At 45.3% G+C, this 20,614-nt stretch overlaps 1 protein-coding gene across 1 annotated transcript in view; it reads right to left on the reverse strand.

Moving 5' to 3' along the window:
• Positions 1 to 776: 776 nt before the first annotated feature.
• The window catches only part of LOC101883025 (uncharacterized), a 29,864-nt gene continuing 10,026 nt past the window's right edge, over positions 777 to 20,614 (reverse strand). Inside the window, exon 6 of the mRNA XM_087286887.1 lies at positions 777 to 2,536. Coding sequence (XP_087143013.1) covers positions 2,172 to 2,536 — 365 coding nt within the window. The 3' untranslated portion in view covers positions 777 to 2,171. The remainder of the gene's footprint in view (positions 2,537 to 20,614) is intronic.

The following is a 20,614-nucleotide window of genomic DNA, read 5'->3' on the forward strand; positions in this document are numbered from 1 at the left end:
CCCACACTAACCTGTCAATTATCTCTACTGTCCTATTCAATAAAGGTGAAAACCCAGAAAAAAAAAATATTATTCAAAACAAGAAGTTTTAGTTGTTGAGAAGGAAAATGTGTACTATAAAAGCTTACATGAGGCAGATGAGTATAAAAAAAACAAAGTTTTGGCATTAACATGATATATCGCAAGAGTTTTATTATAATTTTTTGTATAACATTACAATAACATTATAAAATTATTAAATGCAATTCATTCATTTTTCTATTCGGCTTAATCCCTTTTTAAATGCAATAGCCTAGTATGTAATTTATAGCATTATAAAATATTTAAAATATTATATCCATATTCAGAACAAGCATTAAAGTGAAAGAGCCTTAGCCAGATAGGTGTTAAGATTCATGTCACATTTTTAATTGTACTATAAAATTTATAGAATGATTAGGGGCTAATAATTTTGTACTTAAATGGTGTTTAAAATGTTAAAAGCTGCTTTTATTCTAGCAAAATAAAACAAATAAGACTTTCCCCAGAAGAAATAAATATCAACAGACAAACTGAAAATTTCCTTGCTCTGTTAAACATAATTTGGGAAATTATATATATATATATATATATATATATATATATATATATATATATATATATATATATATATATATATAAAAAGAAAAAAATCATAGGAGGACTAATAATTCTGACTTCAACTGTATATATATTCTGTTTAGTATTTATGGAATATGTAATATGAATAATTCATATTGTTGATAAAAAGCCAAAAATAGGTAAAATACATCACTTTATTCAGCAGATAAGAGAATAAAACATTTGAGTTTGTTTAGCATTAACAGCATTATTACCATTCTATTATAGTGATGGGAAGTTCAGATCATTTTACTGACTCGGATCTTTGAGTCTTGTTCATCAAGATGAATAAATCTTTTTTCGAGTCATTTCGTTCATTTGGTTCAATTTGCCAAAATATTATTAAAATGTTACGAATTGCTTCCAAACACATCTACAACAAGCCCAAAAGGTTGATTGCATGACAAATAAGTCATAAATAAAATAATTCAATGTTTACCAGCTCTTTCGTCTATGAAAGCATTTTTGTCTCTTTGCTAAGCTCGCCTCATCATGTCTTCAAATGTCAGGGGTTCATTCACGTTACACTGACAGTCACATATAATCTAAATCAATGCACAGTCTAAGTCGATAGGAGCCATGATCGTTTGTTCATCGCGTAACAAAATTACTTAAACCCGAGGACTCGAGAGATAAACGGTTCTATTCTTTTTTCCGGCTCTAAACGCGTATGATTGGCCCGTGATGAACGAGTCACTCAGACCCGACAGAGGACTCGAGAGATGAACGGTTCAATTATTTTTCCGTCTCTAAACGTGCATGATTGGCCCGTGATGAATGTGTGATTTAGACCCGACAGAGGACTCGAGAGATGAACGGATCAAAACTTTTTCTGGCTCTAAACGCATATGATTGGCCCGTGATGAACGAGTCACTCAGACCCGACAGAGGACTCGAGAGATGAACGGTTCAATTATTTTTCCGTCTCTAAACGTGCATGATTGGCCCGTGATGAATGTGTGATTTAGACCCGACAGAGGACTCGAGAGATGAACGGATCAAAACTTTTTCTGGCTCTAAACGCATATGATTGGCCCGTGATGAACGAGTGACTCAGACCCGACAGAGGACTCGAGAGGTGAGCGGATAAATTCTTTTTCCGGCTCTAAACGCATATGATTGGCCCGTGATGAACGAGTGACTCAGACCCGATAGAGGACTCGAGAGGTGAGCGGATCAATTCTTTTTCCAGCTCTAAATGCATATGATTGGTTTTTGCCAATGTGATGACTTGAAATTAACGATACTACCTGCACAAATGTGCGCACGCACGGATGAATGAATCACTCCCTGAGAGAGGACTCGTGGTTCCCGAGTCATATTGAAGATTCATTCAAAATGAACGAATCGTTCATGAACGACCCATCACTATTCTATTTTTATTCTATTATTATTAACAGCCATATATTTATGTCCCTGTAATTCTTACAATATCTATCAAATGAATTGTTTATAGTCAAATAACAGTGCATAGAAAGCAGATTCTCCACAGCCTTCCATCATGCTTTATGGATAAAATGCCTCACTAATTGTCAGCCTGTATAAGTGTGGCAGATGAAATTGAGCCTGTCACTCTCAGGCCTACCAATCCATCGGTGCCACCCATTGGACTCCATAGCTCCTGACAGCCCACATTCCACAAAACCATGTGGCCCATGACCAGATACCCAGTTCTGGTAGCAGCCTGCTTCTCTATTGTTTATCCAGAACCAAAAGCTGAAGTTGCAGGTGTAACGGAGACCTATCCACACATGTGAAGAGGAGGCCTGGATTGCTTTTCTCGCTGCCCTGTTCTGAAGCTTCTCGCTGTGAATGGAGATCAGATCCACATGGTTCTTTCTGCAGTAACTCACAGCTTCAGTCCATGTCAGATTATCATTCACCAGAATCAGGTTATCTTTGAGAGAGTTTGATAAAGAAAATGCATTTTACTATATTTGATGTGAAAGAATTTAAAAATGAATGTTTTGATACCATTCACAACCAACAAAATATGCCTACCACCTCTAATATTATTACATTCACCTTCCAACCCTTTCTCGCCCAGTCACCCCTTAAGGCCACTGCAGTGGCGTTGCGAGGGGGGGCTTTGGGGGCTTAAGCCCCTGATGTATTGTCAAAAGCCCCTGATCTTTTGCAATATGTTGCACTTAAATAAAAATATAAGTATATATAATAAATAATATATAAGTATATATAATGGTGTATAACATTTAATTTGTTATCTAAGTACTGAAAATTACGGCGTACATCACGCACATTCCACCTCACGCAGTGTTTGTGTCGGGTCAGCTGTTCAGCAGTACCTGTATCTACCGGCAGGTGGGAGTGGCACTGTTGTCACATGATGTTTAAAAAAATTCCGCCACTGCACTTCATTTATTCATTATTTTAAAGAGCTTAAGTTGATGAGGTAATAATACAACTCTTTCGCGAAACTGAATAGTTCTAACTACTAGTGAAGTGAAGCTTAACATTTGTTTCCACAGTATAAAATGTGTGTAGTTTTGGTGAAATAAAATAACTGTAATCGATAAAATGTGCATCATATCAATGCATACATGCAAATTAGACAGAAAAACGTAAATTGTTCTAGCTTTCTAGATATGATATAGATATCTAGGCATATTTATCTAGATATGATATAGCCAGTCACATTTGTTTCTGTAATAGCTAAATCACATTGAGCTCATGCATCTAGCATATTGTATAGCTACATTCTACTTTAACATGCTATGTCAATTAGCAGGGGATTATAAATCGACTTTCTTATGAAATTACCTGAGATGGCTGGAAGAAGACATACATGAAGACATGAAGTCTGATTAGCCCCAGTTGAATTATTAGCCCCCTGTTCATTTTTTTCCCCTAATTTCTGTTTAACGGAGAGAAGATTGTTTCAACAAATGTCTAAACATAATAGTTTTAATAGCTCATCTCTGATTACTGATTTGTTTTATCTTTGCCATGATGACAGTAAATAATATATGCCTAGACATTTTTCACTTCTATACAGCTTAAAGTGACATTTCAAGGCTTTAAAGGCAGGTTAGGGTAATTAGGCAAGTTATTGTATAACGATGGTTTGTTCTGTAGATTATCAGAAAAAAAATTTTGCTTAAAGGGGCTAATAATTTTGACCCTAAAAGGTTATTTTTTTTTTTTTTAAATGTAATACTGCTTTTATTCTAGCTGAAATAAAACGAATAAGAATTTCTTCAAAAGAAAAAATATTATCAGACATACTGTGGAAATTTGCTTACTCTGTTAAACATAATTTGGGAAATATTAAAAAAAAAAAAATTCTGACTTCAACTGTATAAACATTTATTATCGCAGTCATGTAAATGATTAGTTAAAGCCTTTTTATGTTTATTCAGATCTTATGTTCATTCAACTACAGCAATAGCTGGATGCCTTTATCCATATTAAGGATTTCCTGGACTGTTCTACTACTTTTGTGAGGCATATCTGGAATTTCTGCTCAATGAATGAATGAAACAGGCATTACTTGCATTTAAAGTGCTACAATGCCCACATTACCTTATTTTGAGGAAAACTGAAAAAAATCTACGTCAAAAGAAATTTGAAGTAAACATATTTCTAGCATATAAATCTTTATTTTTATTTTTGTACTATTTTTAATAATATTTTTACTGTCAAAAATAGTAGCCTATTGAATATCAATATTTTGCAAGGTATTGAATTTAGAAATTCCAGTATCTTGACAACACTACACCTTAGTTAATTTGTTTGTAGCTTTGTATCACATTGGATAACAACTCACAATATAAAATAAATCATATTTTTTAGATTTGAAGACATGCAGACAATTACATTTTCAAAAAACAAACAGAAACTGCAAATCAGGAGAGGAGATAGAAGGCTCAAGAGGTATGATATGGCTCACAACAGACTAGTAAATGAGAAGTGGGATAATTAATTAATGTTTTTATTTTTCCTTTTTGGTGTTACAAGTCACAAAGCTTCAAAATTTATTGCTAAAACTCAACTCAAAAGCCCTATTTATTATTAAAACATTTATAAAACTATTATAAAAGTAGATTACCTTTTGAATGGGGTGCGGGGTGAATTAGAACATTATTTTTTTAATGGGGGGGGGGGGGGTGTTGGGGGTTGGGGGGTTAAGCCCCTTATCCCTTTCAACCCTAGCAACGCCCCTGGGCCACTGTATACTTCAAACTAAAACATTTTTTGTAATTTGTTGGTGTTGGGGGGTTATGATATAATGTTTTTGAACACTCCAACACCCCTGCACTGCAGTAGGCAGGGTTGTGAATGTGTCTCTCCATGAGTGTTCATACAGGTGCAGATGTTGCAGATATTTACTCTAACCCTAACCCTAACCTTAAACCTAGCTCTAACCCTAAACCTAACCAGGGGTCCGTTCTTCGTACCTTGCTTAAATGATCTAAGATGATTTGACAGATCCTGGATCTTTTAATCTTGATAACTGATCTCTCGCTAATTTGGTTCTTCAAACAAGTTCGCAAATCAGATTAGAATGTCTGGATAAACTGATATGAGATCGCTGCGTGTGTTGTAAAGGACCTAAAAATCTAAAAAGTTTATATCAATAAGTTTTCTCTTTGCACCACCAGGTGGCAGTCTTTGTACTTTCATTTCGAGGGTGCAGATTGCATAAGTTTTATTAATATGTATAACTTTATTTATTTTATTAATGACTATAACTTTATATATATATAGTTAAAAAATATGTTCCATTTTCCCAAGTGTATATAACTACTACTGTAAGAAATGGCGAAGAACCTCATAATCAATCTAGTTTAGTTTTATCCAGAATAATGAAGAAAAATGGGTTAGTAGACATATGGAGATTAAGAAATAAGGAGGAAAGACAGTATACATGGGTTAAAGTGACTGATAATGTGGTCTATGGTGCAAGATTGGATCGTTTTTATGTGGGACAAATATGGAACAACAGGGTTATAAAGGCATTCATTTCACTTACTGCTTTTTTGGATGATCATATGATTGGTTTAGAACTTAATATGAAAAACATGTCAAGATGTGCATATTATTGGCATTTTAATACAAAATTATTACAAGATGTTTTGTTTTGTGAGAGATTTATATTATTTTGGAATGAATGGAAAATGAAAAAGGATTCTTTTGTAAGCCTTAGTCAATGGTGGGAGGTGGGTAAGGCACAGATATTAGTTTTTTGCCAGAACTATACTTTATACTCTTCTTTACAAATTAAAACAACAATACAAAAACTGGAAAAAGACATTGTGCAGCTTGAAAAAGAACTTATGGATAATCCTGGAAATGTGCAGAAAGAAGAAAGCAGAACTTAGATCTTCCTTGCATAAATGGGCAAAAGGTGCATTTATAAGAACAAAATTTTGTTCCATTAAATATATGGACGCTCCCAGTTCTTCCTTTTTTTAATTTAGAAAAAAAAGTGCACAACAGAAACAGATACATCATCTGCGCCGGGAAAATAGGACTATCACTTCTGATCCAGTGGATATACAAAAGATGGCTGTTGATTTTTATAGAACATTATATAATAGGGATTCATGTGACATCAAAAGTGCGGAAGAATTACTCGAGAATTTGCCAAAACTACCAAATGAACAAAAAAAAGTTGTTGGACAGTGATATTACTTTTAAGGAACTAACTGAGGCAATGCAGCAATTGTCTAATGAACGGTCTCCGGGAATAGATGGACTGCCAGTTAAATTTTATCGACAATTTTGGAATGTAATCGGAATGGATGTATATGAAGTATTTTTAAGCTGTTTTAAAGAAAAGTTGCTTCCTTTGAGTTGTCAACGTGCAGTTCTCTCATTGTTACCAAAAAAGGGGATTTATGTTCATTGAAAAACTGGACACCTGTGTCTTTATTATGTTTATATGACTATAAAATTTAGTCAAAATGTCTAGCAAATATAATTATGCATTGTTTACAATTCCTGATTGAGAATGATCAAACATATTGTGTCCCAGATAGGTCAATTATTGAAAATATTTTTATTTTAGATGTAGTTGATTTTAGTTATCTTACAAGTAAGGATCTTGGTGTTTTATCATTAGATCAAGAAAAAGCTGTCGACAGACTGGACCATGGTTATCTTTTTAATGTTTTAAAAAAATTGGGTTTAATGAAGAATTTTTATCATATATAAAACTGTTGTATTCAAATGTATTTATAATGGCAATAAAGGCTGGTGGGGCTTTGGGTGCTCAAGTACCACTTGGAAAAAGAATCAAACAAGGATGTTCATTGTCTGGACAGCTATATAGTCTAATGATTGAACCTCTTTTGCTCAAACTTAGGAAAGATTTAAATGGTGTTGTATTTAAAAATGGAGGTAAAAATGTAAAACAGGTCTTATCTGCTTATGCAGACGATATCACAGTATTTATCACAGGGCAGGAGGACATCAGAAGTTTAAACAAGAACATTAGGATTTATGAAAAAGCATCTTCAGCCGAAGTAAATTGGGAGAAAAGTGAGGGGTATATTATGGGTCAGTGGAATGAGGTGGGATATCCAAAGTTACCAGGAGGTTTGAAATGGGGTAAGGACGGGTTTAAAGTTTTAGGAGTTTTATAGGTAGTGATAAATATCGAATGAAGAATTGGGAGGGTGTGCTGGACAAGGTATCTGCCCGATTGTCTAAATGGGAACCGGTTGTCATATAGGGGGAGAGTTTTGGTCGCCAATAATCTGGAAGCCTCTACACTGTGGCACAGATGTATAGTTTTGGATCCACCAGAGGATATTATATGTGAAATACAAAGGAAGCTGGTAAATTTTTTCTGGAGTGGTGAACACTGGGTCCGGGCATCAGTAATTTTTTTACTAGTGTGCGAGGGAGGTCATGGACTGGTGGATGTTAAATCTCGCATTCAAGCTTTCAGGCTACAAGCAGTAAAAAGATTTCTTTATCACAAAGAGTTGTTATGGACACCCACAACATGTGCCATTTTACAAAGGGCAGGTGGATTTGGACTAGATAAACATCTGTTCGCCTTCGGATGGGGAACTCCAATGCTATGTGGAAAAACCTTCCACAATATGGGGTTTTCGTCAGAAAACCCCCGCCTTCAGAGCCTTTTACTAGCTTCTGAGCGAGTCTTTGAAGGCTCTCCTACCTTTGTCTACAGAGAGAGATCGAGAAGCTGCTTCTCCCGTTCCAGAGCGCGTATACGCAGTGGCAGACGGTCGAGCTGGGTTTTTCTTCCTTGCCTGGTGTTCTTTGGGTCTGGTCCTCCAAGAGTGGTTTATATATAAAGAAAAAGTTTTCCTAAAAGAGCAACACGAGTTTGCAGCGCATCTTTTTCAAGACGTCGTTCCAACCATGCATTTTTGGATGTGGTGGTTTCCTATCCCCGGATGATGGGCACAAGCACTGCGTTTCATGTCTGGGGGCCCAGCATGTTAATTCTGTGGTCGCGGGCAGTGCATGCCGTCTCTTTGATGTCATGTCTGCTGAGCAGTTAAGAATGTGGCTCGCTCTTGCAAAAGAACGACCCACCCCAGTTGTCCCCCACACTGCGGTTGGCACTCGGGCAGATCTGAGGATTCAGTGGGAGTAAATTCGCCGCCTTCGGGCTGCAGACCTCTCGCTCCTTCACGCGCTCCATCCAAGTTTCAGGTGAGAATAGTGCTCCCTCTTCGGATGGTTGCACTCTCACTTGACACCGAGGATCAGATGTCCATCGCTGCATCGGAAGATGGGCTGTCATTGTCTGATGAGGATGTGAACCCGCTCACTCCCTCCCTCCGGTGTGGAGAGCACGGCGTTGGCATCTAAAAAGCAGGCATGATGGCCGTGCTTTCCCGGGCTGCTTCGGCCGTGGGCCTGGTGATGGTTTATCCCCCAGCCCCAGGACAAGACTGACTAGATGGGTGTTATGTGGAGGATTCAAAGCCTTCCGTCCCCTTCTTCCCAGACGTGCACAGTAAGCTCATGCAGTTTTGAGGGCACCTTTTTTAGCCCAATCTGTGTGCGCTTCCATCTTCACCATCCTTGAAAGGTGTTCTGTCAATGTCTGATGAGGATTCCAACCCGCTCCTCCCTCCGGGTTAATGAGCGCGGTGTCGAATCTAGAAGCAGACTTTGTGGCCGTGCTTCCCCAGGCTGCTTCGGCCATGGCTCTGGTGATGGGGTGTAAAAACCTTACTTCCTGGATGCGCACAGAAAGGCTTACGCAGTGTGCTGAGTGCGCCTCCACCCTCACCTTGCATGTTATAGCCACCTACCAGCGTTACCAAGGGCAGGCGCTGGCCCAGCTGCGGCAAGGATGGTTCCGACCCAGGACTGGGCATGAGCTCTGCATTCTGGGAAGGACAATGACCACTTTAGTGGCCAGGAACGCCCCCTCAGGCTAAATCTGGTGATATGTGTGATGTTGACAAAGTTTGCTTTCTTAACTTACCCCATATCCCGGGCTGGCCTGTTTGGCGACACTGTCAGTGAACTCGCCCAGGAGTTCACGCCGGTGATGGAGCAGTCAGAGGCGATGTGTTATAATCTATCGGTGGGATCGTAAGACCGCTCCAAACCATCCACATCCACTGCTTTTCGCCTAGGGCTCTCGTCTATAGCTTTTTGCTTCGCCGCCCCGTCTGTGTCTCCGGCCAAGTATCTCGCAGACAATCAGCGCCCCCCCGCCCCAGGGTGCCACTAACTCCGGTAAACGGATCACGAAGCATCCCTGAGACGGGCCATCCGGAGAGGAGGGAATTTGCTCTTTTCCCACTAGAAGGTGGGGCTCTTCATTTAAGAGCAGAAAAAAATAAAAAAGAAAAAGAAAACGCCATCAAATCTTCAAAGAGCTTTTTCCTCTTTCATCGGATGTGACAGCCTGAACACTGCCAGTTTGAGACGCTATGCTTTCCAGCTCGCAGAATCAGTGCATTTCGCCAACAGCTCACAGAGCGCGAGAGAACGGTCTCCTTTCTCCTTTGTTCGTCCTCGGGGTTGGTTTGCAGCAATAGATCTGACGGACGCGTATCTGCATGTATCCATACTTCCACGCCACCGGCAGTTTTTGCGGTCTGTGTTTGAAGATCGAGCATGATAGTACAAGGTCCTCCCCTTCAGGCTCTCTGTCTCTGCAGGGTTTTCACCATGCTCGCGGAGAACGCCTGCACGCCCCCTTGGGCCATGGGCGTCTGCATGCTCAATTGTCTCGACTGTCGCTTGCTGTCTGCTCCTCCGAAGTCACATGTGGCCAAAGTCATTGCGTGCTGTTCACATGCCGGGCGAGCCCAACCTTGCGGCCAACTGGCTCTCACGGCAGCTCCTTGTCCCGGGAAAATGGCAACTCCACCCTGAGTCAGTTCAGCTGTCATGGGCACTGCCCCACAGCTGGCCTCGGGGCATGCGCAAACTTGCGATTTCCCCAGTGAGCCTGCTCGCGCAGTTACTCTGCAATCCCAGGGAGGATGAGGAGCAGGTCTTGTTAGTTGCGCCTCTCTGGCCCAACCAGACTTGGATTTTTGAACTCTCCCTCCTTGCGACAGCCCCCCCTGGAGGGTCCCTTTGAGAGAGCACCTACTCTCTCAGGGACAGGGCAGCATCGGGCACCCTCGCCCAGATCTGTGGAACCTCCACATGTGGTCCATTGACGCAAGGAAGACTTAGGTAACCTACCGATGGCGGTGGTTAATACCGTCACTCAGGCTAGAGCACCCTCTACGAGGCATGCCTATGCCCTGAAGTGGAGTCTATTCACTGAGTGGTGCGCTTCTCGCCAAGAAGTTGTGTTTCATTCCTTCAGGACAGGCTGGAGCGAAGGCTGTCGCCCTCCACACTGAAGGTCTAAATGACCGTTATTTCCGATCATCATGATGCGTAGATGGCGGCATCGTGGGGAGACATAACCTCATCATCCGGTTCCTCAGAGGTGCGAGGCGTATGGTTCCACCCCGCCCCCCTCTCATGATCTCTTGGGACCTCGCGGTAGTGCTACGAGCCTACATGAAAAGCCCTTCGAGCCACTCGATTCAGTATCCGTGAGATTTCTGTTCTTGAAGACAGCTCTGCTGGTTGCGTTGGCATCGGATAAGAGGGTCGGGGACCTAGAGGCATTTTCGGTCAGTGACTCGTGCCTAGAATTCAGGCCGGTCTATGTGCCCAAGGTTCCTACCACGCCATTTAAGTATCAGGTAGTGAGCCTGCAAGCACTGCCAGCGGAGGAGGCAGACCCAGCCCTTTCATTACTGTGTCCTGTTCGCACTTTGCGAACCTATGTGGACCACACTCAGAGCTTTAGATCCTCTGACCAGCTCTTTGTCTATTATGGTGGTCAGCAGAAGGGAAGTGCCGTATCTAAACGGAGGTTGGCCCACTGGAGAGTGGATGCCATCTCCCTCCCTCTTCTGAGCCAGGGTGAGCCGTGTCCCCCAGGGGTGAGAGCGCACTCCACATGGAGCATCGCATCCTCTTGGGCGTTAGCACCTCTCTGACAGACATTTGCAGAGCTGCGAACTGGGCAACACCTAATACATTTGCTAGGTTTTACAATCTGCGAATGGAGCCAGTTTCCTCAAGGGTATTAGGTAACCCTTGGTGATTGCGGAAACAATTCGGTTGGGGTGTTGAAACACGCTTGCTGCGCCATTACCTAACACAGAGGTACGTGCACTTTTTTAGCTTTGTCAGTTCAGTTCCCCGTTCGGTGAACCCTACAGAGTTCATCCGAGACCCCCAGCATCTGACTCAGCAGAGGAGTCAGACGTTGGCCCGTTACAGTGTTGGCATGCCCTCCGGTCAGCTCGCGTTCTGGGTATAGGTGCCTGCTTGATCCCCTGCGGGCGATCCAATAAGCTCACTCAACCACGGTTTAGTCCCCCCCTGAGTTAGGGCGGGCTCGTGTCTTCCCTCCCCGCTAACCATCCTCTTATGTACCCCTCCCCCATTTCCGGGGCTGGGCCTCAGGCTGTCACCAGGTTTCCCATCCTTGGGTAGCAGGTGAACTCCGCAGTGTCCTCCCTATCGGGACTGAACGCTTTCCCAACGTACTGTCGTATTAAACCCTTTACTGAGTTTTTTTCAACTCCCCGAAAAATATAGCTAAACCTGAACAGGTAAGTAAGGTGAGTAAGGGCCAGGGGACATGTTGGAAGACTGCATCTCGCGGCGTTGTAGGTGCCCTCGCTCTACTGCGTGGCGCACCCTTTGCCAGGAAAACGGTAAGGTGCTTTTGTTGTGGCGTTTTCCATAGATTTCCCCATATTGTGGAAGGTTTTTCCACATAGCATTGGAGTTCCCCATCCGAAGGCGAACGCTACGGTTACTCAGGTCCCCCTCGTTCCCCGAGGGGGGGAACGTAAATGCTATGTACCTTCGCCACAACGATTGTACCTTAGCTGTTGAGCGTGAAAGTCTCCTCAGCTCAAAAGGATGTCGAGCATTGCACTAGTCGCCTCTTATATACTTGACTGAATGACGCTGCCAATTCATTTGGCATTTCATTGGCCCGATTTTATACTCTTTCAGATGATTGGTTTCTTACGAAAACCCCATATTGTGGAAGGTTTTTCCACATAGCATTTCAATTCCCTCCTCGGGGAACGAGGGTTACTTTAGTAACCGTAGCGTTTTTAATAAGATAGGAAGATATGGATTTGTCTGGATTTTGTAATTTGTTTGAATTACTTAGAATATGGTTTCAGTTATTTAAAGAAGATTTTTCAGATAAAGTATTTATAGGTGGAGTGAAATATAGGTTTATAAAAAGAAGGAAAGTATGTTTATTGAATTATTTATTAGGTACAGCAAAATTAGCAATATGGAAAACTAAGAAAAATAAAGGTATGGGTTTAATGGCAACTGATCCTGAAGTAATGTTTCTGTATTTGGTGTAAGCAAGAATAAAAGTGAATCTGCGTATTACAGCTTAACAAATAATGTAACTGGATTTTATGAATGCTGGTGTATTAATGAAGTTCTATGTGTTGTACATGATGATTTTTTTTAATTTAAAACAATTTTATGTTTTTAAATGATCTCTCTCTCTCTCTCTCTCTCTCTCTCTCGTGCGCATATGTGGACGAATGTGGAGCGAGTGTGACACACGGAGAGAGGCTGTGGAATCTTTTGTATTTCCTCATCTTAAGGTTTGGTGAATTTACACCTTTTCACTTTAATCGTTTTGCTGTGTCACTGTTTCTACCTGGTATATAGTCACAAAGCACTGAAAAAGGGAAAGGGATCTGATTGGAGATGCCAGTTTGTAACTGGCGGCTTTGATGATGGTCGAGAATGCCAGTCTGGAGCATCTCAGCTGGCGGCACGGTTTAAAAGTGCCAGTCGGAGCTGAATGTCTTGTCGAAAAGGTTGTTTTGGCGATAGCTGAGGTTGTTGGTCATGATAGTATTAGATCGGCATCTAGGATGAATGGCACGGTTGTGGTGTTCCTGGATAAAGATGAAAATGTTAAGGAAATTGTTGAAAGTGGTTGAGTACTAAATGATGGTTTTGCTAAAGTCTTTCTGCTTGTTAATCCAGCGAGAAAAGTTTTGCTCTCTAATGTACCTCCGTTTATCAGTGATGAAGCATTGCAACGTGATGGTATGGACAGTTCGCGTCTGCAATAAAGAAAATTCCACTAGGTTGCAATTATCCGTTGCTAAAGCATGTAGTTTCTGCAAGTTGACATAATTTTTTTGGTCAGACGTAGAAAAAATAAATGCTGCTTAAAAATTCAGAGTAGATGGGTTTGAATATGTGATCTTTGCAACGACTGAAAATATGAAGTGTTATGGCTGCAGAAGAGAGGGGCATTTAGTGCACGTTTGTCCCAAACGAGTAAATGGAGCAAGCATAACAAACACAAATGTTTCTCTAAATCAAGATAAAAATCAGGATATTACTGCAGAAAAACACAAAGTGATTAATGAAAATCCAGACAGTGTTGTGGAAAAAGGATAAGGGAAAAAAATGGAGAAACAGCAGAACCAACAAATAATGAAGTAATGGAAGTTGAGATTAATGAGGTGGAAAATGATTTCTTTAGAGAAGAAGAAAATCTATTTAAAGTACCAGCAATGAAAAGAAAATCTAATTTCTGTGAAAAAACAGAGAAGTCAAAGAAAAAGACACAAAATGAGGAAAACATACAGAGCTCTGAGATGTCCGATTCAGAAAGTGAGCAAGAATTGGAGCAATGCAAGATGATAAGCAAGACGAAAGTGGTTATATCCTTGAAGGAATAAAAAAATTATTACAGCGTACAAAAGGGATGAGAAATATTGTGGCGATAGACTTTTTTTCCTAATATATATATGTTTATTGATTCAGCAAAATTTCAAATGAAGTAAAAAAATGAAGAATGCTTGTCAAATCAAGAAGTATATAGGTTTAAAAAAATGTGCAAAAGTTACATCATTGCATCACTTAATGTTAATGGGAAAAGAAATATAAAAAAGAGGAAGCATATATATGATTTAATTAAATTAAAACAGATAGACATTGTGTTTTTACAAGAAACTCACTGTACAAAAGAGGATGAAGTTGATTGGCAAAAGGGCTTTGGAAGGAAATATTTATTTTAGTCACAAGACTGCTGTTAGTGCTGGGATAGCTGTGTTGTTTTCTAAAAGTTTCTTACCAATATCTTGTGACTCTTGAAATAATAGAAGGTAGAGTGCTTAAACTGGTTGTAAAATTTGAAAACATTACTATGGAATTAATAAATGTTTATGCTCCTGTTAAACCAATAGAAAGGATGTTGTTTTTAGAGACACTGTCTAACAATCTTAAGCAATGTGAAGTAGGAAATATTGTATTACTTGCGGGTGATTTTGATTGCACAGGTTATGACATTGATAGAAATCACATTCAACCTCATGCAGCGTCAAGACAGAAATTGTTACATATAATGAAATTCCACCAACTTTGTGATATTTGGAGGAATTTTATTTTTAATGAAAAACAATACACATGGTTCCATATTAAGGAAAATTATGTTTCATTGGCCAAGTTAGATATTTTTTTATTGCTTTACGTATCAGTTGCAGTGTTTTAAATCTTGTGATATTTATCCTGTTGGTTGCTCTGATCACTCTATGGTTGAAGTTTGCATGTATATTAAATCTGTAAAATATAAGAGTGCATATTGGCACTTTAATAGTACATTGATTGAAGATGCTATTTTTTAGAAAATGTTTATTTTCTTTTTGGTTAGAGTGAAGAACTCAAAAATGCAATTATACTTCCATACAGCAATAGTGGGATATTGGCAAATTAAAAATACAAGAACTTTAATAGCAGTAAACTTCTAATGTCACTAAGTATATCATACAAAACATAAAAAACATTAGAAAAAGATATTGCTGAACTTCAGTTCCCCTTCGGTTGGGGAACTTCAGTGCCATGAATGGGAGGATTCGGATCAGAAGCCGCTTATCTGGAGAGTATTGAACGGGCCAATGAATGAAATTAATTGGCAGCGTAAGCTTGCGCAGGTGTGCGACATCTGCAATTATCTCAGCATATAAGCACACCTGAAGCCAGCAGACGCCATCCTTTTCGCTTCAGATCCTTTCTGAGTGAGTCGATGAGGGTTCCTCTTGCTGATCAGCACTTCAAAGCGAACGAGTGTGTCTCCCGGTCCAGAGTGGGTCTTCGCGGTGGCAGACGGTCGAGCTGGGTTACTCCCTTGCCTGCGGTTCTTTGGGTCCGGTCCTCCAGAGCGGTGCGTATAGTTGCAACTTTCCTAAAAGAGCAACACAGTCGTGCAGCACGTCCTTTTCAGGATGGCGCTCCGACTGTGCGTTTCTGGATGCGGGGGTTTCCTGTCTCCGGATGATGGACACGATCACTGCATTGCATGTTTGGGGGTCCAGCATGTTAATGCGGTGCTCGCGGGCGGTTCATGTCGTCATTGCGATGCCATGACCGTTGCACAGCTAAGATCGCGGCTAACTTTCGCAAGAGAGCGAGCCACCCCAGTTGCCTCCTGTTCTAAAAAAGCAGCGGGCGCTCGGGCAGATCTGAGGGTTTCAGCGGGAGCTAATCCGCCGCCCACGGGCTCGCGGACCTCTCGCTCCTCACGGCGCTCCATCCAAGCTTCGGGTGGTGAGAGTGATCCGTCTAACCAGATGGTAGCTCTCACACTCGCTGACACCGGAGATCAGATGTCCTCCGCGGCATCGGAGGGTGGGCTTTCACTGTCCGACGAAGATCCGGACCCGCTCGCCCCCTCCGGGCAGGTGAGCGCTGTCAAATCGGATCCTGAAGCGGACATGTTAGCCGTGCTTTCCCGGGCTGCTTCGGCCGTGGGGTTGGAGATGGTTTATCCCCCAGCTCCGCGGCCGGACCGACTAGATGGGTGCTACGTAGAGGACCAGAAGGCGAAGCTTTCGAAGCCTCTCGTCCCCTTCTTCCCGGAAGTGCACAGTAGGCTCACGCAGTCCTGGAGGGCACCTTTCTCTGCCCGTGCTGCGAGTGCCTCCGCCCTCACCGCCCTTGACGGCGGAGCTGCCAGGGGGTATGAGGCGATCCCGTCAGTGGAGCGCGCTATCGCGGTCAATCTTTGTCCGCGCGGCGCCTCTACGTGGCGGGGTTTGCCCCGCCTCCCGTCCAAAGCCTGTAGGTTGTCTGCCTCCCTCGGAGCCAGAGCTTATAAGGCTGCGGGCCAGGCTGCTTCTGCTTTGCACGCGATGGCCACCTACCAGCGCTACCAAGCGCAGGCGCTGGCCGAGCTGCACGAGGGCGGGTCCAACCCAAGCTTATTACATGAGCTGCGCACCGCGACCGACTATGCTCTTCGGACTACTAAGTCCGCCGCGTGTGCGCTGGGGAGGACGATGTCCACACTTGTGGTTCAGGAACGCCACCTCTGGCTAAACCTGGCCGATATGCGCGACGTTGACAAAGTTCGCTTTCTTGACTCGCCCATATCCCAGGCTGGCCTGTTCGGCGACACCGTCGGTGAATTCACCCAGGAATTCAAGGCGGTGAAAGAGCAGTCGGATGCGATGGGCAATGTCATCTATCGGCGTGGCCGTAAGCCCGCTCTGCCCGCCGAGCCATCCACCTCCGCTGTTCCTCGCCGAGGGCGCCCGCCAACGAGTGCTGCCCCGCCCCCGCCTGCGCCTCCGGCCAAGCGGGCGCAGCGTTCACCTCGAAAGCAGGCAGCCCCTCCTGCCCAGGGCGCCGTTAAGTCCGGTAAACGGACCGCGAAGCGTCCCTGAGACAAGCCATCCGGAGAAGAGGAAACTTGCTCTTTCCCCGCTGGAGGGCGGGGCCCCGATAACAACGGTACTTTTCAGTGCCACCAAAACATCAGTAAAAGAGCACTTTTTCCCTTCCCCGGATGTGACTGCACGAGTTCTGCCAGTCCGGGACGCGCTGCCTTCCGGCTCGCAGACTCTACGTGCTTCGCCAGTGGCTCACGAGCGCTGGGGGGGACGGTCTCCCTTCCCTCAGCCCTCCAGCCCCCTCTCCGGAGTCAGGGTGCGGAGCCAGAGCGAATCGCTCTCCTCCAGCTTTTCCGCGGGACCCTCGTGCTTCCCGGATCAGCACACCCACTCCGCGCTGCCCCACCGCTGGTACGTCAGCGATTGTAGCGATGACTCCATTAGCGAGGGCTCTGCCTGCCTGGTTAGCGCGGGCCAGCCCCTCGCGGTGGCTCATACGCACAATCAGACTCGGTTACGCGATTCAGTTCGCGAAACGGCCCCCCAAGTTTACGGGTGTGTATTTCTCCAGGGTCAACCCCCTGTCCGCCCCTGTCTTGCGAGAGGAGATTGCTGCCCTCCTGGCGAAGGGTGCAATCGAGCCGGTTCCTCCAGCCGAGATGGAGAGTGGGTTTTACAGCCCATACTTCATCGTACCCAAAAAGAGCGGTGGGTCACGGCCAATCCTAGATCTGCGCGTTTTGAACCGCTGTCTGCACAAGCTGCCGTTCAGAATGCTCACGCAGAGGCACATTCTCCAATGCGTTCGTCCTCGGGATTGGTTTGCAGCCATAGACCTGAAGGACGCGTATTTCCATGTCTCCATTCTTCCACGCCACCGCCAATTTCTGCGGTTTGCGTTCGAGGGTTGAGCGTGGCAGTACAAGGTCCTCCCCTTCGGGCTCTCTCTGTCTCCGCGGGTCTTCACCAAACTCGCGGAGGGTGCCCTAGCGCCCCTTCGGCTCGTGGGCATTCGCATACTCAGTTATCTCGACGACTGGCTGATTTTAGCCCACTCGCGGGAGCAATTGATTATGCACAGGGACGAGGTGCTTCGGCATCTCCGCCTACTGGGGCTTCAGGTCAACCGAGAAAAGAGCAAACTCGCCCCCGTGCAGAGGATTTCTTTTCTCGGGATGGAGCTGGACTCGATCACCATGGTAGCGCACCTCTCCGAGGAACGCGCTCGCCTGTTGCTGAACTGTCTGAGGGAGCTCGACAGCAAACTAGTGGTCCCACTGAAGTTCTTCAGAGGCTCCTGGGGCATATGGCATCCGCAGCCGCCGTCACGCCGCTCGGGTTGCTCCATATGAGACCACTTCAGCACTGGCTTCACGATCGGGTCCCCAGACGCGCATGGCACGCGGGCACACACCGGGTCTCGGTTACTGCGCTGTGTCGCCGCGCCCTCAGCCCTTGGAACGACCCCTCGTTCCTACAGGCCGGTGTGCCTCTAGGACAGGCGTCCAGCCATGTTGTTGTTTCAACAGACGCTTCCAACACGGGTTGGGGGGCCGTGTGTCGCGGGCATGCGGCTGCGGGCCTCTGGAAGGGTGCCCAGCTGCATTGGCATATCAATCGCCTAGAGCTGTTGGCAGTGTTCCTCGCTCTCCACCGCTTTTTACCGGTGCTGGAGCGGCAACACGTGCTTGTCAGGACGGACAGTACGGCGGCGGCGGCGTATATCAACCGCATGGGGGGTATGCGCTCTCGCCGCATGTCTCAGCTCGCCCGCCGTCTGCTCCTCTGGAGTCACCCGCGGCTGAAATCGCTGCGCGCCATTCACGTCCCAGGCACGCTCAATCGTGCAGCCGATGCGCTCTCACGACAGCTGTTACGCCCTGGAGAATGGAGACTCCACCCCGAGTCTGTTCAGCTGATATGGGCGCGATTCGGGGAGGCCCAGATCGATCTGTTTGCTTCCCCCGAGAACGCTCACTGCCAGTTGTTTTTTTCCCTGACCGAGGGCTCTCTCGGCACGGATGCACTGGCCCACAGCTGGCCTCGGGGCATGCGCAAGTATGCGTTTCCCCCAGTGAGCCTGCTCGCGCAGTTTCTGTGCAAGGTCAGGGAGGACGAGGAACAGGTTCTGCTAGTTGCGCCCCTTTGGCCCAACCGGACCTGGATATCAGAGCTCTCACTCCTCGCGACGGCCCTCCCCTGGCGGATCCCTTTGAGAGAGGACCTACTCTCTCAGGGACAGGGCACCATCTGGCACCCTCGCCCCGATCTTTGGAACCTCCACGTGTGGTCCCTAGACGCGAGGAAGACTTAGGTAACCTACCGACTGCGGTGGTTAATACCATCACTCAGGCTAGAGCCCCCTCCACGAGGCGCGCCTACGCCCTGAAGTGGAGTCTATTCACTGAATGGTGCGTCTCTCGCAGAGAAGACCCCCGAAATTGCCAGATTAGTGTTGTGCTCTCTTTCCTTCAAGAGAAGTTGGACAGCAGGCTGTCGCCCTCCACTCTCAAGGTTTACGTGGCCGCCATCTCCGCTTATCATAGCGCGGTAGCTGGCGGCACCGTGGGAAAGCATAACCTGGTCATCCAGTTCCTTAGGGGTGCTAGGCGAATTAATCCATCTCGCCCCCCTCTCATGCCCTCTTGGGATCTCGCCCTCGTTCTCACGAGTCTGCGATCCGATCCCTTTGAGCCACTCGAATCAGTATCTCTAAGATTTCTGTCCCTGAAGACAGCTCTGCTGGTTGCGTTGGCCTCCATCAAGAGGGTCGGGGACCTGGAGGCATTTTCGGTCAGTGACTCGTGCCTGGAATTCGGGCCGGATTACTCTCACGTTATCCTGAGACCCCGCCCCGGTTATGTGCCCAAGGTTCCTACCACCCCCTTTAGAGATCAGGTAGTGAACCTGCAAGCGCTGCCCCCGGAGGAGGCAGACCCAGCCCTTTCTTTACTTTGTCCAGTTCGCGCTCTGCGCATTTATGTGGACCGTACTCAGAATTTTAGATCATCTGAGCAGCTCTTTGTCTGTTATGGCGGTCGGCAGCAGGGAAGTGCCGTATCGAAACAAAGATTATCCCACTGGATTGTGGATGCCATTTCACTCGCTTATTCGAGTCGAGGTCAGCCGTGTCCCCCGGGAGTACGTGCACACTCCACTCGGAGCGTTGCATCCTCTTGGGCGCGTGCACGCGGCGCCTCTCTAACAGACATCTGTAGAGCTGCGGGCTGGGCGACACCCAACACATTTGCAAGGTTTTACAATCTGCGAGTGGAGCCGGTTTCCTCAAGGGTATTAGGTAACCCTTTGGTGATTGAGGAGACAACTCGGTAGGGTGTTGAAACACGCTTGCTGCGCCATTCTCCCTAACACGGAGGTACGTGCACCTTTTTTATCTGTCCGTAAAGTTCCCCGTCAGGTGAGCCCTGCAGATTCCTCCGTGGCCCCCAGCACTGACTCAGCGGAGGAGTCACTTGCTGGCCCACTACGTTGTAGGTCTGCCCGCTGGTCAGCCCGCGTTTTGGGTATAGGTGCCTGCTATGCGTGATCCCCACTAGGCGATCCCATATGCTTATTCCGCCACGGTAAAGTCCCCCCCCTGGGCGGACCCGTGTCTTCCCTCTCCGCTAACCACTCTTTGCTATGCGTACTCCCCCTTTTTAGGGCTAGTCCATAGGTAAATTCTGCCATCTATCCCCCCCTTGGGTAACGGATGGCCTCCGCAGCGTCCTCCCTATCGGGATTGCACGCTTCCCAACGTACTGTCGTATTTCCTAGAATTATCTAGATGCTCACGACTTCCCAAAAAATATATCTAAATCCGT

The sequence above is a fragment of the Danio rerio genome, chromosome 16, assembly GCF_052040795.2.
Source record: "Danio rerio strain M-AB ecotype USA chromosome 16, GRCz13ab, whole genome shotgun sequence".
In the NCBI taxonomy this organism is placed as follows: domain Eukaryota; kingdom Metazoa; phylum Chordata; class Actinopteri; order Cypriniformes; family Danionidae; genus Danio; species Danio rerio.